Genomic DNA, 26,435 nt, shown 5'->3' with positions numbered 1-26,435 from the left:
AAAACACCATCACTAATCATTATCATATTTAACATGTAACAGATTAAATCAACTGGAATGACACTAACTCACAGTTGCAAAAAAAGAGCTGTGATCAAACCATGCCCCGAAATATTCTAATGAGCCGCCTCCTCTACATCTTCATTACCACTTAGTGTGTACTAACAGGTGAGGGACCTGGCGGAGTGGTGCCAGGAAAATAACCTCTCCCTCAACGTCAAACAAAACAAAGAAGCAGAAAAAAGCAGAGGGAGCACAACCCTATCCACATTGACAGGACCACAGTGGATAAGGTGGAAAGCTTCAAGTTCCTCGGCGTACACATAACTGATGATCTGAAATGGTCCACCAACACAGACAGTGTGGTGAATCACCGCCTGGTACGGCAACTGCACCACCCGCAACCGCAGGGCTCTCCAGAGGGTAATGCGGTCTGCCCAACGCATCACCGGGTGCACACTGCCTGCCCTCCAGGACACGATGTCACAGGAAGGCTAAAACGATAAAGGACATCAACCACCCGAGCCACAGTCTGTTCACCCCGCTATCATCCAGAAGGCGAGGTCAGTACAGGTGCATCAAAGCTGGGACAGAGAGAGCGAAAAACAGCTTCTATCTCAAGGCCATCAGACTGTTAAATAGCCATCACTAGCCAGCTACAACCCGGTTACTCAACCCTGTACATTAGAGGCTGCTGACCTATGTACATAGACATGGAATCACTGGTCACTTTAATAATAGCCCAATCTTTTTAAATTTTTGCCTAAATGACATACCCAAATCTAACTGCCTGTAGCAAGGATATGCATATTCTTGGTACCATTTCAAAGTAAACACTTTGAAGTTTGTGGAACTGTGAAATTAATGTAGGAGAATATAACACAATAGATCTGGTAGAAGAAAATACAAAAAAAGAAAGTATTTTTCTACCACCATCTTTGAAATGCAAGAGAAAGGTAATAGTTATAGCCATCACTCTAGTTGTAATTCCGGTAGTGTCCACAAGATGACATCAGTGTATGTGTAAAGTTTCAGATGGATAACTTGAAAAATGAGTGAACAACAAGACTAACAAACGACACTTCATGTTATCTCTGGGACCCTTTGGATGATAAATCAGAGCAAGATTTCAGAATGTAAGTGCAAATTTCACCTTCAGGAGGTGAATTTATCAAACCTATCGGGTTAAAAAAAGTGTTTTGTTGTTAGGAGCTCTCCTCAAACAATAGTATGGCATTTTTTCACAGTAATAGCTACTGTAAATTGGACAGTGCAGTTATATTAACAAGAATTTAAGCTTTCAGCCGATATAAGACACTTCTATGTACCGACATTTGTTGTTACTCTAAAATCTGCAATCTTGATATAACGCGCTGCATGATTTACAACTGTCCCATTGACGTAACGCCGGTCCTTAAGAATGAATAACGTTTACATACTGCTTATTCATATCATATGTATATACTGTATTCTATTCTACTGTATTTTAGTCAATGCCACTCCGACATTTCTCGTCCTGATATTTATTTATTTATTAATTCCCTTATTGTACTTTTAGATTTGTGTTTGTTGTTGTGAATTGTTAGATATGACGCACTGTTGGAGCTAGGAACACAAGCATTTCACTACACCCGCAAAAACATCTTCTAAATACGGGTATGTGACCAATACAAATGTGATTTGACTTGTTAATTATCACAGCATTTTTTTATACCAGACAAATACCAGCTGAAAGAGCTCCAACGAATGAAGTGTTACTGAAATAACTGAAATAATCTGTTTTCAAAGTGTTTAATTAACTTTGCATTAAGCACAACTATATCACATCACGACTGGATCATAGTCACATAATGATTGTATCACATAGTGTGGTTGTTGGACAGAGTGTGTCTAACCTCTTTGCTGATGTCCAGGTTGTACTGGTCAGGTTCCATCTGTAACCGTCTGAGGCGAGCAATCTCCTCCCGGGGTGACTCTTGTACCCCCTCCCCCCGTACTGCAGCCTCCAGGTCCTTGATGTCCACCTCATGGGTTGTCAGCCTCCGCCTCACCTGGACACACACACACAGAGATAACCAATCAGGAAAGAGACTAGGAGGCCGGATCAGGAATCAGGAAAGAGACTTCAACTTAGCCCGGAAAGATAGACAAGAGGCCAGAACAATATACTGTTTCTTCCTTTATAATAAATTTCATCATACAGTACATATTCCTGGTGGCTAGCTCATAGAGGTACATGTACTGTACCAGTCAAACGTTTGGACACACCTACTCATTCAAGGGTTTTTCTTTATTTTTAACATTTTCTACATTGTATTCTAGATTCTACAAAGTAGCCACCCTTTGCCTTGATGACATCTTTTCACACTCTTGGCATTTTCTCAACCAGCTTCATGAGGTAGTCACCTGGAATGCATTTCAATGAACAGAGGATAAGTTCATTAGAGTTACCAGCCTCAGAAATTGCAGCCCAAATAAATGCTTCACAGAGTTCAAGTAACACATCTCAAAACAACATCTCAAAGCAACTGTTCAGAGGAGACTGTGTGAATCAGGCCTTCATGGTCGATTTGCTGCAAAGAAACCACTACTAAAGGACACCAATAAGAATAAGAGACTTGCTTGGGTCAAGAAACACGAGCAATGGACATTAGACCGGTGGAAATCTGTCCTTTATTCTGATGAGTCCAAATTTGAGATTTTTGTTTCCAACCGCTGTGTCTTTGTGAGACAAAGAGTAGGTGAACGGATGATCTCCACGTGTGGTTCGCACCATGAAGCACGGAGGAGGAGGTGTGATGGTGTGGGGGTGCTTTGCTGGTGACACTGTCCGTGATTTATTTAGAATTCAAGGCACACTTCACCAGCATGAGTGTGTCTAACCGCATTCTGCAGCGATACGCCATCCCATCTGGTTTGCACTTAGGGGGACTATAATTTGTTATTCAACAGGACAATGATCCAAAACACACCTCCAGGATGCCGATCGGCCATCGCTCATCCATATATCTACATGTACCTATTCTCATTCACCCCTTTAGACCTGTGTGTATAAGGTAGTTGTTGGAGAATTGTTAGATTACTTGTTAGATATTACTGGACTTTCAGAGCTCGAAGTACAAGCGTTTCGCTACACTCGCATTAACATCTGCTAACCATGTGTATGTGACACATTTGATTTGATTTGTAAGGGCTATTTGACCAAGAAAGAGAGTGATGGAGTGCTGCATCAGATGACCTGGCCTCCACAATCACCCGACCTCAACCCAATTGAGATGGTTTGGGATGAGTTGGACTGCAGAGTGAAGGAAAAGCAGCCAACAAGTGCTCACCATATGTGGGAACTCCTTCAAGACTGTTGGAAAAGCATTCCAGGTGAAGCTGGTTGAGGGAATGCCAAGAGCGTGCAAAGCTGTCATCAAGGCAAAGGCTGGCAAGACTGGCTACTTTGAAGAATCTCAAATCTCAAATCTATTTTGATTTGTTTAACACTTTTTTAGTTACTACATGATTCCATATGTGTTATTTAATAGTTTTGATGTCTTCACTATTATTCTACAATGTAGAAAATTGTAAAAATAAAGAAAAACCCTTGAATGAGTAGGTGTGTTGACAGGTACTGTACATGTAAATAGAAGTGAGAGCATACCACTCTGTAGTTGGTACCAGCCTGGCTACCCAGGTTCAGGCTGCGTCTCTTGTCCCTGACGGAGCTGCTCTGGTTCCTACGGATACGCTCGTTTTGCTCCTCAACGCTCATCTTGGACTTCACCTCCGCCGGGAACACCGCACTCTTCGGACGCTCCTGGGAGAGGGGAATGATATGGGAATAACATGTCAATCATATGATGAAGCATCAAATGTATTGCTCTTTAAAAGATACATTTGACAGCACCATTCAATATACCAGACACAGGCCCACCACCACTACATAAAGGCAACATCAATGAGTAACACTATCATAATATAGTTACAAAACATCATGTGTATGGATCATATAATATAATGCATATAGCCTTTGAGTTTCCTGAGCTCCATAAAGCCCTCTCTGGCATGCTGCCTACCCTGGAGATTCCATTAGGCACCTTGCCGTTGCGTCGGGAGATTCCATGGTCGTAGGATTGGCCCTGATCCTCCAGGGGAGACTTAGTCCTGGGAGGAACGACCCCCACTGGACAGGAGAGAGACAAACAGCATGTCAGAGGATGACACAGGTTGTGTCCCAAATTGCACCACATTCCTATATAGTGCACTACTTTTGATCAGGGCCCATAGAGCACTATGTAGGCAACAGGGTGCTGTTTGGGACGCAGACACAGAGGATGAGTCATTGGGGTTACATAATCCAATCTATTATTATGTAAACAATTGACTTTAATAAGGTACAGCTAGTCCTGAGGACTAGTAATCTAATTATATTTATATATACAGTATATACTCTGATATTTTAGATGATGTTCTTTCATTTCTGATTATAAACAGGATTTCATTCCAATGAGTCTGTTATCTAACAGATTTGGATTAGATCAGAAAAAAGTAGCATAATACCACCTTGTAATAATACTCCCTTGTAATAATACCTCCAAAATACTCCCTTGTAATAAAGCATTTATAATAGATTAGTAAATAGTTTATTCATCATTTATTAATCATTACTCCCACATCTGTAATGTTAGTAAGCTAGTTATTCAGACATTTATAAACAACTTTGAAAGTATTTAATAATTATTCATAAGATAATTCATAAGATGTTTAATATGAGTCCTCATAAACCATTTACTAATCATTAGTTCAATCTTTTTGGGCAATTTATACTTCATAAATACTTTTTTCAAATGTTTTGAGTGAGCAGTGTTATTTCTCACAAAAGATGGAAATGCCATTGGTAGGCATTCCAGAAGTTCGTGATGCTCCTTAACGTCTCAAAATGGCCCCTAGAACATATCACACAATACAAAGGATGTTTGGAAAAATATATATTTTTTTAAATCCAAAACAGTAACACTTCCATGCTGAGTAAAGTATTTTTTTAAATCCGAAAATTGTAACAATAGCATTTGTTGTCAGACTTTTCCACCAAAACCAAAGTGTGGATTGCAGTCACTCATTAGAGCAGTCCAAAAAGTGCTTGCGAGGAATGGAAACAAACATCTGCACTATCCCATTACGTTTAATATTTCGCTGAACTATCCCATTACGTTTAATATTTCGCTGAACTATCCCATTACATTTTGCGGAATTATCCAATTACGTTTAAAGAGTTACTACCTTTAATGGCCCAGTTAAAGTGCTGCCAAACAAAGTGTAAACATAAACATTAAAAGTTAAAAGAGGAAAATACTGAAGCACTGGAAGCATTTAAAAGGTCATGTGTCTTGTGAAAAGCTGTCTGAATTCTGGCAAAGAGTCTACAGATGAATATTCTCTCCGTTCTCCGTTTTTGTTTGCTTTTAAATGTTGATACTGGAGACTGTTATCAGGAGAAACTGTGTAACCTAACATTTATAGCGGCGAAGAAATGCATTGCCATTAATTGGAAGGTTGGTTATTCTCCCACAATGTCAAGATAGATGACAGAAATGTCAAGTTATGTATGGAGGCATTGTACTAAATACAGTAAGACAGAGTCTGTATTGAAAACATGACCACGTCAGGGGAGATACCTCTTCAAGCTATACCTAGCTGCTGGGCTGCTCAGTCCTCACACTGGGGGTCTGCCATCCTGTGGGTTGTTGCTCTGGCCCTGGCCTAGTACACACAAAGTCAATAATGAATGTTTCCATAAGATCCTGAAGCTGAGTAGCGTGTGTTGGTTTAGGGAACGGCAGGGCGGTGGACCCTTGCGGGCGAGCTGGGGCGATCCAGCTATATTCTGTGCAAGTAAATAAAATGAAGAGAGCTCTACATTATTATGATGACATTAATTATATGGAGGCTGTGCTGTTTCTGTATGTATATGTAACTGGCAAAATAAAGGAAACACCAACATAACGTGTAGGGCGTTGGGCCACCACAAGCCAGAACAGCTTCAATGCGCCTTGACATAGATTCTACAAGTGTCTGGAACTCTATCGGCACCATTCTTCCACAAGAAATTCTATAATGTGGTGTTTTGTTGATGGTGGTGGAAAAGGCTGTCTCAGGCTCCGCTCCAGAATCTCTAAGTGTTCAATTGGGTTGAAATCTGGTGACTGAGACAGCCATGGCATATGGTTAACACTGTTTTCATGCTCATCAAACCATTCAGTGACCACTGGTGCCCTGTGGATGGGGGCATTATCATCCTATGGGGGCATAACCATGGTATCCAAAATAATGGCCTGCCCAGCATTTGTATACATTATGTTAATTAATGAATTAACTCAGGAACCACACCTGCTTTCAATATACTTTCTACCCCTCATTCACTTAAGTGTTTCTATTATTTTGGCAATTACCTGTATATGTATAGGTGTATGTATTTTTGTTTTTTGTTTTGTATTTGAAAATAATTGATTGGAAGGAAATTGTTTTGGGCAGAGGGTTAAAGTATTGACTATACTGTTGAGGGTCGAGGCGTGCTGGCGGCTCAGCCTGGCAGTGCGGTCTGGCTGACCTACTGATCATTCTTGTGGTGGGTGGATGGGCTGAGCGGCACTTCTTGGAGCCTCCCATTCTTAACCAGTGTCATAACATCAAATCTAGTGGTAGATAACTTTTGCCTGATGCTTCAAACTGAATTCTTCCGCTGATCTATGTTCGCTACATACTTCAGTCTGAGACTGCCATCGATGAAGTCGTTTGGGGTGACGTCAAAATGAGAGGTGTTGTATCAGAGTATCAAAGTATCAAAGTATCAAAGCCAATGACACATTTGCATATCACCACGTGGGTTCCTGTGGCGGTCAGTGCAGTTTATGATGAGTGAGGACGATCATTTTTTGAATGAGCATGCATGGCCTTATTTCTATTACAGCATGTTGGATGACTGTCATTCATATTCCATTCACCCAGTTTAATGTAACATCAGCAGGTTTAGACTACTACATGATACTCAAATATTCCCTATACCCATCATGAGGTTGCTACAACCTAGCCTATGAATTAAAGTCTACAACGTCGGTGCACACAGGTCGAGAGAAACATTTTGCCTGCCTCTAGCTTATCTAGGGTGTAATCAATAGTCCAACAGTTGCAAACGAGAGTTTCTATTAGACAAATTCAGGTATTTTTATCCCCCGTTTTGTTTCCGTTTAAGAAAAGTTTTTCAACAGAATTAGTGGAATGAATACACCCCTGATTATACATAAAAACAGTTCACTTTCATAGCAGCCACATTGTATTCCTTCTCGCCTCTATGCACTCTCCTCATTTCACCTTTCCCCTTCTTTTGTGGACTTCAATGAACAACACATCAGCTGTATGTGACCAGGCGAAAAAACCTTTCCAAGCCAAACCATGTCATAACCGCTACACACAGCCTACATTGTTGTCCCCGTATTAGTTAAAGTAATGTCCTAGTCAACATAGCTAATAGCACTAATGGGTTTAGTAAATCCGCTACAATCATGCGGTAACATTACAGTGTATAGCTAGTAAGCAATTACACCGGCGGGCCCAAGTGGCAATAAATTCATAAAACCAAAAGTTTACCTTGACTTGGACGAGTTCCAGTGTTGTGTTGGATAGTCATAGCCAGCTAGCTAACATAGCATCCCTCTGTTTGAGCCGGGTGTTTGAGTAACTAAACTAGCAAGCTGCATTTGCTAGCTAAGTAAGTGAAACTGAAAGTGAATTTTTTTTACGAACTCTCTCTTTCTATCTCTTGCTTCTCCTTCATTTTTGAAGAAATTAATTTGTTGATGGCTAGGTTTTGTACTGAAGTCAATGTACGAGAAGGAGGACGGAAGCTAGCTGTCCTCCGGCTACACCATGGTGCTACCCTAAAGAGTGCTGTTGAGGCTACTGTAGACCTTCATTGCAAAACAGTGCGTTTTAATCAATTATTTGGTGAGATGTGAATATATTTAGTATACTTTTATCTAAAAATAAGAACTTTTTCAATGTTTTACTATTTTATTAATGAAATTCACAGAGGAGGATGGTCCTCCCCTTCTTCCTCTGAGGAGCCTCCACTGGTATGTTCTCGTTCTGGCCGAACCCATTGGTTTCTGGGACCAATCAGAACAGTTAAAATGGAGCCTCCCGGGTGGCACAGTGTTGAGGAATGTGTTTGTTCTTAAATTGCTTGTAATATTGTATGTTTTACTACATTGTGTTTGTTGTACATTTTGTCAATTATGTTCGTGCAGTGCTGCCCTGGAAACAAGGACTTGATCTCAATGGAACTCCCTGATAAAATAAAGCTTAAATACATTAAAAAAAGAATGCTTCTAATGCTTCAGTCTTTTAAACATCCTGTGTTGTGTGCTTATTGTTTTACCATTGATATGTTCTTGGCTTTTTTGAGACCTTAAGGATCATCAGGTACTGCTGAAATGTCTACCAATGGCATGACTATATTTTTTTAAGAAATTACACTGGTCACTCAAAACATTTACAAAGTATAAATACATCTCACTTTACATTAGGCCACCCAAAAAGACTTAACTAATGATTAGTAAATGGTTTATAAGGACCAACCAGTATATTTAACATGAATGATATTATTTAAGTGATAATGCCCGAGAAGCCGTGGTTTGGAGGCTATACTGGCACGGGTGTTGTTAGGCCCGAGAAGAAATCGAGGTCTTCGTGCCTTCTATTAGCTGCCAAGCCGACTGGTCGTTCGTTTTGGTATCGTTCCCAGTAAAGCCGACTGGTCGTTCATTCGATTGGCAACCACGTTGTTCTGCCAAACAAAAATGGTCGCAAGCTCTTCTCACTTGCTAGCTCAGCTTAAGGTTAGGTTAAAAGGTTAAGGTTAGGGTTAGGGGAATGGTTAGCTAACATGATAAGTAGTTGCAAATTAGATAAAATGTATTAAGTCCTGTAGTTGCAAAGTTGCTAATTAGCTAAAATGCCAAAGTTGTCCGTGATGAGATTCAAACACAGTTTTGGCTTGCTAAACGTTCACGTTATAAGCCCACCCATCCATCCAACCACCCCAACCAACCACCCTACTTTAGTTTTTAAAAACAAAGATGTCATTTTATGCTGATGATTCATGTTTTCTTTTAAATTCACAATTTGGATCCCTCCACAGCCTCATAGAGGATCTAGATACTTTTTCTAACCTCTCTGGATTACAACCAAATAAAATGGTCTGACGGTGAAGTAACTCGATAATCATATCCTGAAAGAAATTACCTCACAATACATTTTAATAGAAAGTTAGCACAAATAGATATCTTGCTACCGTAGAAAGGAAAATACCTGTCTATTTGTGGAAAAATCACCTTGATTATCTCTTTAGTCATATCCCAGTTTACGTATTTGCTTATGGCCTTGCCTACACCTAACGACTTGTTTTTAAATTATATGAGCAAAACATGTTTCGACATTTATTTGGAATGGCAAGCCATACAAAATTAAACAGGCCTATTTATAGAATGAATATGTATACGGAGGACTGAAATTATTAAATATTAAAGCATTATACCTCTCAGTAAAGGCTTCAGTCAAACAAAAGCTATACTTAAACTGGTTCTCTAGCAGATTAGTAAGAATGGCTCACCCCGTGTTCAAGAATGGCCCTTTTCCCTTTATTTAGATTATAACCTCTCACTTTACATTATTTGAAAATCTCCAAAATATCACTATTTTTAAAACAAGCAATAGAAAGTTGGTTGCCATTTCAGTTTAATCCACTAGAAAAGACATAAAAAATATTACAACAAATATTATGGTTAAACTCAAATATACTAACTGATAAAAAAACGTATAATCTTTGTAAATTATATCATAAATAGGACTGGTGGAGTTATGTCACACATGCAGCTAACAAAAATATATAGAAATGTCTGCTATTCTCAAAATTACAACCAACTAATAGTAGCATTAACGCAAAAATGGAAGAGGCAAGTGGAAGGTGGAGAGAGTAAGGAACTAGTCTGGCGGTCCTGCATTAAAGACCAACATTTGCTAAAGAAAACTGTGATAAATAAAAAGTATGGCAGTTTCATTTAAGGACCAAAATATTGACAGATGTGCCACATAGATTGCAAAATATTTGGTAAGAGACTTTAGACGTACCAATTCCATGGCACATGGTTAAGGAACTGATACACAAAACAATGCTTAGAGTTTTTCAATTAAAATGTTTATATAAAATTCTTGCAACCAATAAAATGATATGTTTATGGCCGATACAACCAACCCAGCTCTGCGTGTTTTGCTGCGAAGGTACTGTCTATATGTAGCTTGTTTTTGTTCACAGGTTCAGGAATGGCTGAAGAATTTACCTGAAGCTAACTCTGCAAATAGCACTGCTTGGTGATTAAAAAAGTCATAGCCAATCGAGCAATAGTATAATAATACTCATAGCAAAAATTTGTCTTTAACTTACAATATGTAGAATATATGAGAATAGAAAGATGCAGCACTTTTGTGAAACATCACGGCATAGAAAAATATATGGCAAATAGAAACCAAAACTGTATGGGACTGATAACTATTGTAAAAATACTGTGTCCATAAAATGTGAATAGTATGTATAAGCTGGAAGTAGAAGCCTAAGTGTTGTTTTCCATTAGTTCACTCCAATTAGGGGAGCGATGGGAGAGTTAGGGGCAAATAATAAAGGAAAATATATAAAAATATACAGTACCAGTCAAAGGTTTGGACACACCTACTCATTCCAGTGTTTATTTATTTGACTATTTTCTACATTGTAGAATAATAGAGAAGATATCAAAACTATGAAATAACACATATAGAATCATGTAGTAACCAAAAAAGTGTTAAACAATTCAAAATATGTTCTTTATTTGAGATTCTTCAAAGTAGCCACCCTTTGCCTTGATGACAGCTTTGCACACTCTGGCTTTCTCACAACCAGGTTCATGAGGTAGTCACCTGGAAAGCATTTCAATTAACAGGTGTGCCTTGTTAAAAGTTAATATGTGTAATTTCATGCGTTTGAGCCAATCAGTTGTGTTGTGACAAAGTAGGGGCGGTATACAGAAGATAGCCCTATTTGATAAAAAGTCAATATTATGGCAAGAACAGCTGAAATGAGCAAAGAGAAATGGCAGTCCATCAATTCTTTAAGACATGAAGGTCAGTCAATGCGGAAACATTTATAACTTTGAAAGTTTCTTCAAGTGCGGTCGCAAAAAACATCAAGCGCTATGATGAAACTGGCTCTCATGAGGACCGCCACAGGAAAGGAAGACACGGAGTTACCTCTGCTGCAGAGGATAAGTTCATTAGAGTTAACTGCACCCCAAATTGCAGCCCCAATAAATGTGACGTGCTGAGGTTGGACACAGGTGCAGAGAAGAGACCAGACGAGGAATCAGTGGTTAAGGATAAACATAAATACTTTACTGAGAAACAGTAGCCGCAGGATCACAGTACACTAGAAAAACCGGAGGAACCATGACAATAAATGCATCACGGAGTTCAAGTAAAACAGACACATCTCAACATCAACTGTTCAGAGGAGACTGTGTGAATCAGGCCTTCATAGTCAAATTGCTGCAATGAAACCACTACTAAAGGACACCAATAAGAAGAAGAGACTTGCTTTGGCCAACAAACACGAGCAATGGACATTAGACCGGTGGAAATCTGTCCTTTGCTCTGATTAGTCCAAATTTGAGATTTTTGGTTCCAACCACCGTGTCTTTGTGAGACGCAGAGTAGGTGAACAGATGATCGCTGCTTGTGTGGTTCCCACCGTGAAGCATGGAGGAGGAGGTGTGATGGTGTGGGGGTGCTTTGCTGGTGACACTGTTGGTGATTTATTTAGAATTCAAGGCACACTTAACCAGCATGGCTACCACAGCATTCTTCAGCAATACATCATCCCATCTGGTTTGCAGTAAGTGGGACTAACATTTGTTTTTCAACAGGACAATGACTCAAAACACACCTCCAGGCTGTGTACCTGCTATTTGACCAAGGAGAGTGATGGAGTGCTGCATCAGATAACCTGACCTCCACAATCACCTGACCTCAACCCAATTAAGATGGTTTGGGATGAGTTGGAACGCAGAGTGAAGGAAAAGCATCCAACAAGTGCTCAGCGTATGTGGGAACTCCTTCAACACTTTTTGAAAAGCATTCCTCACAAAGCTGGTTGAGAGACATGAAGCTGGTTGAGAGAATATCAAGAGTGTGCAAAGCTGTCATAATTTTGGTTCACGGTGGGAACCCAAAAAGTGTTAAACAATTAAAAATATATTTTATATTCTTCAAAGTAGCCACCCTTTGCCTCAATGCACACTATTGTCATTCTCTCAACCAGCTTTTTTCTCTTAACACTTTTTTGGTTATTAATACATGATTCCACATGTGATATTTCATAGTGTTGATGGCATCACTATTATTCTACAATTTAGAAAGTAGTAAAAATAATGAAAAACCCTGGAATGAGTACGATTTACTGGTATTTACAAAGAAAATATGGGGGATTGGAAATGATACAGACAATTACACTGATGGAAGCCACAATCTGTGTAATATTTAAAGTGATCTACCCCCTAAAAATAAAGAATAAACATAAGCCATAAAATAATAAAAACAATTGAATGATTATTGTATTTATTATTATTTCATTTAAGATTTTCTGTGTGTCCCTGATACCACTTTCCACCCTGTTAGTTTGTTGTAATTCTCCATTTAAGAAAACAACCCCTTCCTACAATGACCCCACCTTCAGGAAGAGTCATAATTCCTATGGTGCAAAGCTAAATAAATATAAACCCTCATTTCTATCTATTTGTTCATGTTCTTAGTCTGTATGTCCCACTCATACATATCCAACTTGTTTGGCTAAATTATATAAATAAATACAAATAATAATCAAAATGTTAAAATATGTTTGATAGAGAAGTTAAAATCCTGTTTAAGTGTTTATCATTATGTTTGCTCAGTCTTGTTCACTCACAGAGCTATGGCTAATTTAGGTTCAACATTTCCACCCTGATAGGTCAACCCTCTTAGGATTATGAACCTAACAAATTGGAAAATGCATCCCCAAAAAAATGTATGTGCCTGAGCTTGATCAATATGTTTTTCTAAATGAATACTATTTTTCTTTGTACATATTTGTAAAAATTCAAATGTTTTGAGGTCCAAATGGTACCGCATTGTAGGAATGACCCAGCTATGCAGACTTACTGACACACCAGAACACCATTACCCAGGATCCCGTGCTTCCTGTACCTTTATTCATGTTGGCCTGTCGATCCAGATCCAGCTCCTGAGCTTCGTTGCTATTGGTCCATTCTTCTGGTGACATGTCCTGTCGATAACCGTACTTGTGCTGCAACACAGAGTAGGAGGAAGAGCTAATGCATCATCAGTCAATCAACAGTAAGATATTTACGTACCGGGAGAGTGTAGGAACTATTGGCCATATAGTTACCCAAACACAGAATGCATTAGATAATATGCATTGGTGTGGAATGCAATGATGGGGTTATTGCCAGATATGGCTGGTTCCAGAGCTCAATGGTGGGATGTAGATACGGCATAAGCCAAAGCATACGGTCTACACACTACAGGACAGACACAGCACTAGCACAGGAACTAGCACAATCACATCACTACCACATCACTACAACGACTGGCACACAGACAGTATGGTAAAGGAACCACTAGCTGTGGATGGATCCACACACCTCCATTCACATCCTTACCGTTCCTAGGGGAACCTGTAACTTGCCCTAAGCTAAGTCTTAGCATTCAAAAGCACCCAGTACACTAGAATGGCTAAGATTTAAAATACTTAAAATTGGTTGTCCTATTTGTTTTGTATTGTTGCTTTAGATCCTATTGAATAATTACATATCAACTGATTCAATTCAAATTTAATGAAGTTTTTGGTATCAACCATAGTAAGTGATTGATTGTTTCACAGCAGACTAAAGAGAAGCCAGAGCCAGAACAATCACACAGAGAGAGAGAGAGAGAAGAAAGAAAATATGGAATAGGAGTCATGAGGAGTGAAGCGCTAGAACAGACGGATGTGTGTGACCATATCTATGGCGGAGGGATGGGGTGATGGTGAAGTGGGTGATGGGGGGGGGGGGTAAAATCACTCTGTGTGGTAGAGCTTGGAGCTCTGTTGTTTAGGGGTCCGGAAGTGTTTATGGGGACGACAGGGATGGCTTCTATAGGACATGTAACAACTGGGAGTTGCCCTTTACCACAGATCAGCTTACTCTACCCCCAATCTTTACTTTACCCATTAGGGGGAGGCAAATGATTATGTCCCTGAATCAGTGGTTATGGACAACATTTACCAGCTTGCGTGAGTGACAGGGGGCATGGCAGGGATGGGAACTCCCTCCCACCCTCCCATCTCCAAATACCTTTCTGCTGTGGGACTCTTCATCGTCAAGGTAACCGTCATCCAGGCCCAGGCTGCGTAGCCAGGTGGAGCTGTCGAAGGGCAGAGGGGGGAGGGAGGGGGGAAGGGAGGGGAGCGACTCCAGAGGGTAGTAGGATTTGGGAAGTGGTGGCCGTGGCGGGCCAATGTCCTACAGCCACCGGAAGGAGGTAGGAAGAATAAGAGGAAGAGAGGGAAGGAAGAAAAAAAAGAAAGGAAGGAGGATGATGGTAGGAGGAGGAAGAGAGAGCGCTGTGCATCAGGAGGAGTGACAAAAGCCAGGTAGAGTGCAGAGCAGAGAGGATCATGGAACGATATGAGGAATGGAGCCCCGACCCCTATGAACTTCAGGGGTGAAGGGTCACAGGCGTCCAACGAGATGCCTGCACTGAGCTAGCATGAATGCACATACTGATCAATTCTAATCAGATTAGTAGTACTGATACAGACCACTGACTACTGCTGAATATGAAAAACAAGATAGAAAGTACCACCACAATTTCCAACGTTATGTTTCAGTTGAATGAGTACAGACACTGTAATCAGTTACAATCATTAAGCAACACAGATGATACATGGGTTTATAAGATTCACAAAATAGAACATTTCTGCTCTTGAACACTATAATTCAAATTTCAGCATTGTGTGATTATGAGCTTCATGCCCAACAGAGAGAGTTGGCTGAGAGCCAGAGGAAGGCATAGCACTACAGGTTTCACATGGGTTTAATACTAAAACAGGAGGATCCAACCCCAGTCCCAGAGTGCTTCAGTATCTTCTGAACTATACTGAACAAAAATATAAAGTTTAACATGTAAAGTGCTGGTTCCATGTTTCATGAGCTGAAATAAAAGATCCCAGAAATGTTCCATACAGTATGCACAAAAAGCTTATTTCTCTCAAATGTTGTGCACAAATTTGTTTAAATCCCTGTTAGTGAGCATTTCTCCTTTGCCAAGATAATCCATCCATCTAACAGGTGTGGCATATCAAGAAGCTGATTAGCATGGTCATTACACAGGTGCACCTTGTGCTGGGGGAAATAAAAGGCCACTCTAAAATATGCAGTTTGCATGTTGTTGCCAGATAATTTAATGTTAATTTCTTTACCATAAGCTGCCTCCAGCGTGCATTTAGAGAATTTGGCAGTACGTTCAACCAGTCTCACAACCACAGACAACGTGTAACCATGCCAGCCCAGGACCTCCACATCTGGCTTCTTCACCTCCGGGATTGTCTGAGACCTGCCACCCGGACAGCTGATGAAACTGTTTGCACAAACTGTCAGAAACTGTCTCAGGGAAGGTCATCTGGGTGCTCGTCGTCCTCACCAGGGTCTTGACCTGACTGCAGTTTGGCGTCGTAACCGACTTCAGTTGGAAAATGCTCACCTTCAATGGCCACTGGCACGCTGGAGAAGTGTGCTCTTCACGGATGAAACTGTACCGGGCAGATGGCAGACAGCGTGTATGGAGTCGTGTGGGCGATCGGTTTGCTGATGTCAACGTAGTGAACAGAGTGCCCCATGGTGGCGGTGGGGTTATGGTATGGTCTAAGCTATGGGCAATGAAAACAATTGCATTTTATCGATGGCAATTTTAATGCACAGAGATCATGTGACGAGATCCTAAGGCCCATTGTCGTACCATTCATCTGCCGCCATCACCTCATGCTTCAGCATAATAATACATGGCCCCATGTTGCAAGGATCTGTACACAATTCCTGGAAGCTGAAAATGTCCCAATTCTTCCATGGCCTGCATACTCACCAGACATGTCAGCCATTGAGAATGTTTGGGATGCTCTGGATCGACGTGTACGACAGCATGTTCCAGTTCCCGCCAATATCCAGCAACTTCGCATAGACATTGAAGAGGAGTGGGACAACATTCCACATGCCACAATTAACCCCATGTGACCCACTTTTGTGTGTATGTACTGACATGTATGTGTAACTGATAGATGCACACACACTACATGTCAATGTTTTTAAATGTATGTCAATTGTAAAGTATTTTGTCTGTAGTGTCTTTTTAATTATATGTCGGACACCAGTAAGACTAGGTGTCACCATTGGCGTCAGCTAATGGGGATCCTAATAAATATATTTGTTATTAAACTGTCTGAAGTGTCGCACTGCATGAGGCAAATGGTGGTCACACCAGATACTGACTGGTTTTCTGATCCACGCACCTACCTTTTCTTTTAAGGTATCTGTGACCAACAGATGCATATCTGAATTCTCTGTCATGTGAAATCCATAGATTAGGGCCCAATGAATTTATTTCAAATGACTGATTTCCTTATATGAACTGTAACTCAGTAAAATCTTTGAAATTGTTGCATTTTGAGTTCATGTTTTTATTCAGTGTACATCCCTCTCTTTTAATCAATGAACTGTTATGGACCTGGGATAACCAGTTGACTTGATTTCTTGGCCTATCATATTCCTTGATATCAATTCATTCATTAATTGATTGATTAAGCACTATAGAGGAAAGTCCCCCTTTTATCCCTTTTGCTGGTCTCTTGGGGTTATTTCTTTGCAACGTTGTGTAGAAAACCAATTGCTTTTGCTCATGATGAAAATAAACAATCTACCAACCTGGTGGGTGAGATGACTTGCTTAAATGACATGGAATGACCCACCACTAAGTACCATGTTCCACATAGTGAGAGATGGCATGAAGGAAAAGGAGAACATTTGCCACATTTCTGCTCCACCTCCCAATGAGGTTTCTATAAATAAATTACAGTAACAGGTCTGTCTGGTTTCTTATCTGATTCCATTAAGGATACAGTTCTACACATAACTTTTTTGACCTCATATTTTCTGGCAGAGAAAGAGCTTATTGATGTTGACATGACACTATACATAATTATTTAACAACATGTTATGCAGGCTGAGAACTCCTGACTCCTTTTTCTCTGAGAATGTCAGTGAGGATTCCCTGAGCCTGCTGGACACAGAACATTATTAACCACTTACTGACTAGGACCCTCACCCTCAGCTATATAGTTTACCTCAGAAAGCATAACACATTCTGCTTCAAACCTCTAGCTTTGCTTCTTACTATTGGCAAAACAAAGTACTGTAAGCTGCATCATCATAATACAGTAAGTATAACATCACATTAGAACTGTTATTGTATCAAGTCTGTCTGGTGTGGGTTACAACTGCTGCAACCCACCTTAAACATCTTAAATCTTACAGTACAGTCCACCAGGTCAAGAGATGGGTCTGCATGTACACTGAGTCAAGCCCAATGCCTGATGTTTGGATGGCTGTGGTACCGGGGTGTGTGGTGGTACCGGGGTGTGTGGTGGTACCGGGGTGTGTGGAGGTACCGGGGTGTGTGGTGGTACCGAGGTGTGTGGTGGTACCGAGGTGTGTGGTGGTACCGGGGTGTGTGGTGGTACCGGGGTGTGTGGTGGTACCGAGGTGTGTGGTGGTACCGGGGTGTGTGGTGGTACCGGGGTGTGTGGTGGTACCGGGGTGTGTGGTGGTACCGAGGTGTGTGGTGGTACCGGAGTGTGTGATGGTACCGGGGTGTGTGATGGTACCGGGGTGTGTGGTGGTACCGGAGTGTGTGATGGTACCGGGGTGTGTGGTGGTACCGGAGTGTGTGATGGTACCGGGGTGTGTGGTGGTACCGAGGTGTGTGGTGGTATCGGGGTGTGTGGTGGTACCGGGGTGTGTGGTGGTACCGGGGTATGTGATGGTAACGGGGTGTGTGGTGGTACCGGAGTGTGTGATGGTACCGGGGTGTGTGGTGGTACCGGAGTGTGTGATGGTACCGGGGTGTGTGATGTGTTTCAGGACTGAGGGCCCTGGACACGGGGCAAGGTGATAGGGAGTGTGTACGGAGGTCTGGGCTATGGCTATAGGCTAGCTGGCTATCAAGACAGGAGTTTTGGCAGAAAAATTTGTACTGGGTCTCAGGGAATGTCAGGTGGGTGCGCTGAGGTGGGTACCTGAGAAAGTCGGGGTAGCTAGCTTGGTAGGAAGGTGTTTCTGGGAGAAGAACTTTCCTGTAGCCAATGGCTTGCTGTTTCGGCTGAGGGGCAAGCTCACTGGCTAGCTGGGTGTGTTGGTGGGTTACTTACTGCCTGTAGGAGCTTGTTGATTGGTCAGTTTGGCAGGGTGGGCGGGTGAGTGGGTGGGTGGAGCTCTGGCTGGCTTCATGGGGGAGTGGAACTCCAGAGCTGGCTTGGTGGCTGTGTGACTGTGCACTGTCACTAAGGACTGCCTGGTTGGCTTGGCTGGTGCTGGGGTTGATGTTGGTGTTGGGTCTGTGTTTGGTTAGATGTCCACAGTGTTTCTAAGGCCATGCTGGTTGGCTTGGGAGGTGTGCGGTTGTACATGTTGCTTGCTGTCTGTACTCTCTACAGGGGCTAGCTGGTTGGCTTGGCTAGTGCTAGGGTGGGAGTTTGGCTCAGGACCCAGTGGATATTTGGTTCAAGACCAGTGTGCCTACTTGGCTCAGGACTTGGTTGGGTGTTAGGTAGGGATTTAAGTTCAGGACAGGACTGGGTGCCTAAGTACAGGACCTGGCACTGTGTTTCAGGACTGAGGGGCCTGGGCTGGGTGCAAGGTAAGGAAAGTATAAGGGGGTGTTTGGTGTTCGGTTCAAGATCCAGGTGGGTGTTTGGTTCTGGTCTACTGGTCTATTTGGACCAGGACCTGGTTGAATGTTAGATTTAGGACCTAGTTGGGCATTTAGATCAAAACATGGTTGGGTGTGACGTTGAGGACTCAGGTGGGTGTTAATTTGAGGACCTGGGTGGGGACCCAGGTGGGTGCGTGGGTAGTAAGAGGAGGCGGTGCTTACCTCCGGAGCCAGTTGTTTGGAGGGGGAGGCCTGGGAACCGGGCACTGGGGAGAAGGGGCTGAGTGGACTGGTGAGGCTTACTGAGCTCATGGGACTAGCAGGACTATTGGTGCTAAAAGAACCTGATGTTCCACTGGCTACTGCCGGAGAGACAGAGAGATAGAGAGACAGAGAAATAGAGAGACAGAGAGATAGAGAGACAGAGAAATGGAGAGACAGAGAGACAGAGAGATAGAGAGACAGAGAGATAGAGAGACAGAGAAATGGAGAGACAGCGAGACAGAGAGACAGAGAGATAGAGAGAGAGAGACAGAGAGATAGAGAGACAGAGAGATAGAGAGACAGGGAGACAGAGAGACAGAGAGACAGAGAGATAGAGAGACAGAGAGATAGAGAGACAGAGAGATAGAGAGACAGAGAAATGGAGAGACAGAGAGACAGAGAGATAGAGAGACAGAGAGACAGAGAGATAGAGCGACAGAGAGACAGAGAGATAGAGAGACAGAGAGATAGAGAGACAGAGAGACAGAGAGACAGAGAGACAGAGAGACAGAGAGATAGAGAGACAGAGAGACAGAGAGATAGAGAGACAGAGAGACAGAGAGATAGAGAGACAGAGAGACAGAGAGATAGAGAGATAGAGAGAGAGGGAGGGAGGGAGGGAGTTAGAAATGCATGCAGAACGCTGTTCATCGATATACTTCTATTGGTTCATTTATCATCTACTTCAGCTAGAGATTCAGCTACAGTTCAGACAGATAGAAAAAAACATAGCAGAAGTGGAAATTACTGTACAGTGCATTCAGAAAGTATTCAGACCCCTTGACCTTTTCCACATGTTGTTAGGTTACAGCCTTATTCTAAAATGGATTCAAAAAAAGGTTTCCTCATCAATTTACACACAACACCCAATAATGACCAAGCGATTTTTGCAAATGTATTAAAAATACAAAACAGAAATAAATGATTTACATAAGTATTCAGACGCTATAGTCTTAGCTCAGGTGCATACTGTTTCCATTGATCATCCTTGATGTTTCTACAACTTGATTGGAGTCCACTTGTGGTATATTCAATTGATTGGACATGATCTGGAAAGGCACACACCTGTCTATATAAGGTCCCACAGTTGACAGTGCATGTCAGAGCAAAAACCAAGCCATGAGGTCGAAGGAATTATCCGTAGTGCTCCGAGACAGGATTGTGTCAAGGCACAGATCTGGGAAAGGGTATCAAAAAATGTCTGCAGCATTGAAGGTCCCCAAGAACACAGTGGCCTCCATCATTCTTAAATGGAAGAAGTTTGGAACCAGCAAGACCCTTCAAAGAGCTGGCCGCCCTGGCCAAAATGAGCAATCGGGGAAAAGGGCCTTGGTCAGGGAGGTGACCACGAACCCAATGGTCACTCTGACAGAGCTCCAGAGTTCCTCTGTGGAGGTAGAAGAAGTTTCCAGAAGGACAACCATCTCTGCAGCACTCTACCAATCAGGCCTTTATGGTAGAATGGCCAGGCGGAAGCCCCTCCTCAGTAAAAGGCAAATGACAGCCTGCTTGGAGTTTGCCAAAAGGCACCTAAAGGACTCTTAGACCACGAGAAACAAGATTCTCTGGTCCAATGAAATCAAGATTGAACTCTTTGGCCTGAATGCCAAGTGTCAAGTCTGGAGGAAACCTGGTGGTGGCAGCATCATGCTGTGGGGATGTTTTTCAGCGGCAGGGAGAATAGTCAGGATCGAGGGAAAGATGAACAGAGCAAAATACAGAGAGATCCTTGATAAACATCTGCTCCAACAGTACAACGACCCTAAGCACACAGCCAAAACAACACAGGAGTGGCTTTGGAACAAGTCTCTGAATGTCCTTGAGTGGCCCAGCCAGAGCCCGGAATTGAACCCAATCTAACATCGCTGGAGAGACCTGAAAATAGCTGTGCAGCGACGCTCCCCATCCAACCTGACAGAGCTTGAGAGGATCTGCAGAAAAGAATGGGAGAAACTCCACAAATACAGGTATACCAAGTTTGTAGTATCATACCCAAGAAGACTCAAGGCTGTAATCGCTGCCAAAGGAGCTTCAACAAAGTACTGAGTAAAGAGCCTGAATACTTACGTAAATGTGATTTTAAAGTTTTTTATTTTATTTTTTACATTTGCTAAAATAACATAAAAAACAGTTTTTGCTTCGCCATTACGGGGTATTGTGTGTAGATTGATGAGGGGGAAAAAACATTTTAATCAATTTTAGAATAAGGCTGTAACGTAACAAAATGTTGAAAAAGTCAAGGGGTCTGAATACTTTCCGAACGCACTGTATGTACGACTATACTGTAGGTTATGTTACTGTGAGGTGCATGCATACCCCGGTGTTTGGCTGTGTCTGTGCCTCTGGAAAGGTTGCTCTTGTGGAGTCCTTCCAACACATCCTGAACTCTCCAGAACTCCTTCTGAATGTGTCTGTGGATCATCTCACTCTGATGAAGGAGAGGAGGGAGGAGTATGTAGAGAAGATGAGGGAAGTAAAGGTGATTGTAGAAGGATAGAGGTAAGAAGAACATTTGAAGTATAATACTGAATAGATGTAATACTGTTAATAACTTATTGTTATTGTAGTCTTCTATTAGAAAACAAGTCAGGGAGTGATGTAGCAGCAGTTAGGTGTCTCAGTTATAAGACCAGAGGCAGTGTGAGAGAGTGACACCAGGTAGCCTGATTGTCTAAGAAAACAACAGGGTCACATACATTCATTAGTACACACTATAACAAAATGTAGCAAAAATTTCGCAAAGGAAAACTTAAACATGTTTTTTGTATATTGGACAAGTTCAGGTACCCCCTTCCCGTTTTGGCCCATTTGCTTCTGTTTCATTCCTAATGAATACAACCCAGTTTTATTGAGTTGGTCATAGACACTTCACTCTTATGGACAGTCACTTAACAGTTCACCACTATGAGCCAGGTGATACTCCATGGAGAGGAGGGGGACAGTCTGGTGTTTAATGGGGCATGTTGACTGTACAGTCGTGGCCAAAAGTTTTGAGAATGAAACGAATATGAATTTTCACAAAGTCTGCTGCCTCAGTTTGTATGATGGCAATTTGCATATACTCCAGAATGTTATGAAGAGTGATCAGATGAATTGCAATTAATTGCAAAGTCCCTCTTTGCCATGCAAATGAACTGAATCCCCCAAAAACATGTCCACTGCATTTCAGCCCTGCCACAAAAGAACCAGCTGACATCATGTCAGTGATTCTCTCGTTAACACAGGTGTGAGTGTTGACAAGGACAAGGCTGGAGATCACTCTGTCATGCTGATTGAGTTCGAATAACAGACTGGAAGCTTCAAAAGGAGGGTGGTGCTTGGAATCATTGTTCTTCCTCTGTCAACAAAGGTTACCTGCAAGGAAACACGTGCCGTCATCATTGCTTTGAACAAAAAGGGCTTCACAGGCAAGGATATTGCTGCCAGTAACACCTAAATCAACCATTTATCGGATCATCAAGAACTTCAAGGAGAGCGGTTCAATTGTTGTGAAGAAGGCTTCAGGGCGCCGAAGAAGATCCAGCAAGCGCCAGGACCGGCTCCTAACGTTGATTCGGCTGCGGGATCGGGGAACCACCAGTACAGAGCTTGCTCAGGAATGGCAGCAGGCAGGTGTGAGTGCATCTGCACGCACAGTGAGGTGAACACTTTTGGAGGATGGCCTGGTGTCAAGAAGGGCAGCAAAGAAGCCACTTCTCTCCAGGAAAAACATCAGGGACAGACTGATATTCTGCAAAAGGTACAGGGATTGAGAACTGGGGTAAAGTCATTTTCTCTGATGAATCCCCTTTCCGATTGTTTGGGGCATCCGGAAAAAAGCTTGTCCGGAGAAGACAAGGTGAGCGCTACCATCAGTCCTGTGTCATGCCAACAGTAAAGCATCCTGAGACCATTCATGTGTGGGGTTGCTTCTCAGCCAAGGGAGTGGGCTCACTCACAATTTTGCCTAAGAACACAGCCATGAATAAAGAATGGTACCAACACATCCTCCGAGAGCAACTTCTCCCATCCATCCAGGAACAGTTTGGTGACGAACAATGCCTTTTCCAGCATGATGGAGCACCTTGCCATAAGGCAAAAGTGATAACTAAGTGGCTCGGGGAACAAAACATCAATATTTTGGGTCCATGGCCAGGAAACTCCCCAGACCTTAATCCCATGGACAAACAAAACTCCACAAATTCTGACAAACTCCAAGCATTGATTACGCAAGAATGGGCTGCCATCAGTCAGGATGTGGCCCAGAAGTTAATTGACAGCATGCCAGGGGGGATTGTAGAAGACTTGAAAAAGAAGGGTCAACACTGCAAATATTGACTCTTTGCATCAATTTCATGTAAATGTCAATAAAAGCCTTTGACACTTATGAAATGCTTGTAATTATACTTCAGTATTCCATAGTAACATCTGACAAAAATATCTAAAGACACTGAAGCAGCAAACTTTGTGAAAATTAATATTTGTGTCATTCTCAAAACTTTTGGCCACGACTGTACTTTATACATTCTAGATGATATCATCAGAAGTATGATGATAAATAGGACATGATGAAAAAGAATGTTTGTGGTAATTTATTGTTGATGAGTGATTCCTATTCTGTTTAAAATACTGATTAGGAGGAAAGGTTGGACTCACGTATTAGCAAGCTAGGATAACACTGTGGTAAGTGACTGGAAATTAGCCAACGAACAGCAATAGAAACTTTAAAATGGAACCACACAGGTGTGTTCATGAGCAGGTGAGATTAGAGATTAGAGTTCCATTCTAGTCATTTCCTTTCTAAGCTCCATATTCAGTGTTCGACTGGCGACTGGTTAGAAACACAGGTTTTGGTAACTTTGTACGCTACAATAAAACATCAGAAGCTTTAGGTGGGTCATAGATTAAGTGGCCAGTGTACCTGCCCGCCTGTATTGAGCTGTTCCCACAGGTCTCCATGGATAGCATTGACCTCGTCCTCCAAAGCTTCAAACTCCACCCGACTGGTGGTCAGAACCTGGACAGCAGGGGAGAGAACACACACTCAGAGCCTGGAACACACACTCAGAGCCTGGAACACACACTCAGAGCCTGGAACACACACTCAGAGCCTGGAACACACACTCAGAGCCTGGAACACACACTCGGAGCCTGGAACACACACTCAGACCCTGGAACACACACTCAGAGCCTGGAACACACAGTCAGAGCCTGGAACACACACACTCAGAACCTGGACCACACACTTAGACCCTGGAACTATGAACACTATCAGTGTTTTCCTAAATCAAAAAGAGGCTTGGGTGGTGAGTGTGGCAATAGGCACAGTTTTTCCTTCGCATGAAAAACCCTGACTGTATGCTGAAGCCTCTAGCCTTATAGTCACTTTCTAAAGCAACCATACAATATCTATCACACTGGAGTAGTAGAGTTGTCCTCTGATGGTGATCAGATCTTATAGATTATAGATGATATATTGTCATATTTTAGATTCATCCCCCATATATCTTATACAGGATACCTTAAAGGGATCTCCTTGATTTACTTATAGATTACATCTAATGGATCACTATGGATTATCATGGATTATCCCTGGCTATGTGTCTTTCTTACGCTGGATGCCTGAGAGAGTTCTCCTCTGATGTTGATGAGCTGGTTCTGCAGTGTCTCCTTCTTCAGCTGTAATTTGTCTGCAGCCAGCAGCTGACCCCGGTACAGCTCCATCTCCTGGTGTGTGGCCACCAGCGCACCCTCTAGGCTGTCCTGGGAACAGCAGGTAACATCGGACATGTCAGACCATGGTTTGGCTACTTTTATGAAGTAGGGAGAAGTTGCCCCTAGACACTGACCTTGGGTTAGTTTTGATGTAGGGCCGGGAAGCTGATTCTATATATTTACCAAGCGGAAACTCCACCCCAGAGCACACTTTTATGATTACTTTCTTTAGCAGCTTTGCATTTTATAGCATTATTCTGGATCGATATGACATAACAGATAGACATGTATGACCTACATTTAATAAGAGAAGCCATAGGACACCTCACATGCCATATATAAAACGTTACATTGTAAATTGGGGTGGCAGGGTTGCCTAGTGGTTAGAGCGTTGGACTAGTAACTGAAAGGTTGCAAGATTGAATCCCCGAGCTGACAAGGAAAAATCTGTTGTTCTGCCCCTGAACAAGGCAGTTAACCCATTGTTCCTAGGCCGTCATTGAAAATAAGAATTTGTTCTTACCTGACTTGCCTAGTTAAATAAAGATAAAAAAGAAACACCATGACTGCCTTGTTTCTGACTTTGTTTTTATTGTCCTTGGACATAATCTAGGTGTCTGATCTGTTAAGCATTGAAGACCCAAATTGGCTCCCGAGTGGCGCAGTGGTCTAAGGCACTGCATCTCAGTGCGAGAGGCATCCCTGGTGTGAGTCCAGGCTGCATCACATCAGGCTGTGATTGGGAGTCCCATAGGGCGGCGCACAATTGGCTCAGGTTTGACTGGGGTAGGCTGTCATTGTAAACAATATTTTTTCCTTAACTGACTTGCCAAGTTAAATAAAAAAATAAATGTAAACCAAGACAGAAAACCCCTCTACAATGGTTCAATGAGGACCTCTGGAGGCGGATGAGAGAACGGCATCTTTACCTTGAAAAAACACTGAAGTCTGGTCAGAATGATGACATATGTATATTTACAGCACTGAGAAATAAGGTGGTACGGAATATTTGCCAAAGCAGAGCTCTTTCTTAGAGTGATCAATGAAGCAAAAGGAAATGTCAAAGTGATTTGGGAAAATCTCAACAAACTAACAGGGAGAGGAGCTGAAAAGTCCAAAAAACATCCTGAATGAAAGGTTCATGGGATTCTAATTCAAGACTCCGATTTCATATCCACCACCTTTAACCAGCTTTTTGTTGACTCTGTCAGGGAACTGGCTCAAAGATTTTCAACCATGACCACAGTCCTCACTCCCATAGATAATAATAAACCAATATTCACAATTCCTGAAATCTCAGCATCAGCACTGGACAGTATTATTAGCTTCTTCAGGAGCTCTAGAACAAAATATGTATTTGTTCTAGACACTGTATTCCTGAAGAGACA

At 42.1% G+C, this 26,435-nt stretch overlaps 1 protein-coding gene across 8 annotated transcripts in view; it reads right to left on the bottom strand.

Moving 5' to 3' along the window:
• The window catches only part of LOC139536115 (pleckstrin homology domain-containing family A member 6-like), a 335,460-nt gene that overhangs the window by 117,449 nt on the left and 191,576 nt on the right, over positions 1 to 26,435 (bottom strand). For 6 of the 8 annotated variants that reach the window (XM_071336301.1, XM_071336297.1, XM_071336295.1 and 3 more), the window contains 9 exons: positions 24,946 to 25,095; positions 24,254 to 24,349; positions 21,670 to 21,781; positions 19,312 to 19,451; positions 14,463 to 14,630; positions 13,312 to 13,411; positions 4,065 to 4,171; positions 3,650 to 3,805; positions 1,896 to 2,051 (listed from right to left, as the gene is read on the bottom strand). In XM_071336301.1, the coding sequence (XP_071192402.1) occupies positions 1,896 to 2,051; positions 3,650 to 3,805; positions 4,065 to 4,171; positions 13,312 to 13,411; positions 14,463 to 14,630; positions 19,312 to 19,451; positions 21,670 to 21,781; positions 24,254 to 24,349; positions 24,946 to 25,095 (1,185 nt within the window). The remainder of the gene's footprint in view (positions 1 to 1,895; positions 2,052 to 3,649; positions 3,806 to 4,064; positions 4,172 to 13,311; positions 13,412 to 14,462; positions 14,631 to 19,311; positions 19,452 to 21,669; positions 21,782 to 24,253; positions 24,350 to 24,945; positions 25,096 to 26,435) is intronic. The other 2 variants (XM_071336296.1, XM_071336302.1) reach the window with 2 other exon arrangements.

The sequence above is a fragment of the Salvelinus alpinus genome, chromosome 12 (assembly GCF_045679555.1).
Source record: "Salvelinus alpinus chromosome 12, SLU_Salpinus.1, whole genome shotgun sequence".
Taxonomy (NCBI): domain Eukaryota; kingdom Metazoa; phylum Chordata; class Actinopteri; order Salmoniformes; family Salmonidae; genus Salvelinus; species Salvelinus alpinus.
The sequence above is the reverse complement of the archived record's forward strand: the minus strand, read 5'-3'. Positions and strand labels throughout refer to the sequence as shown.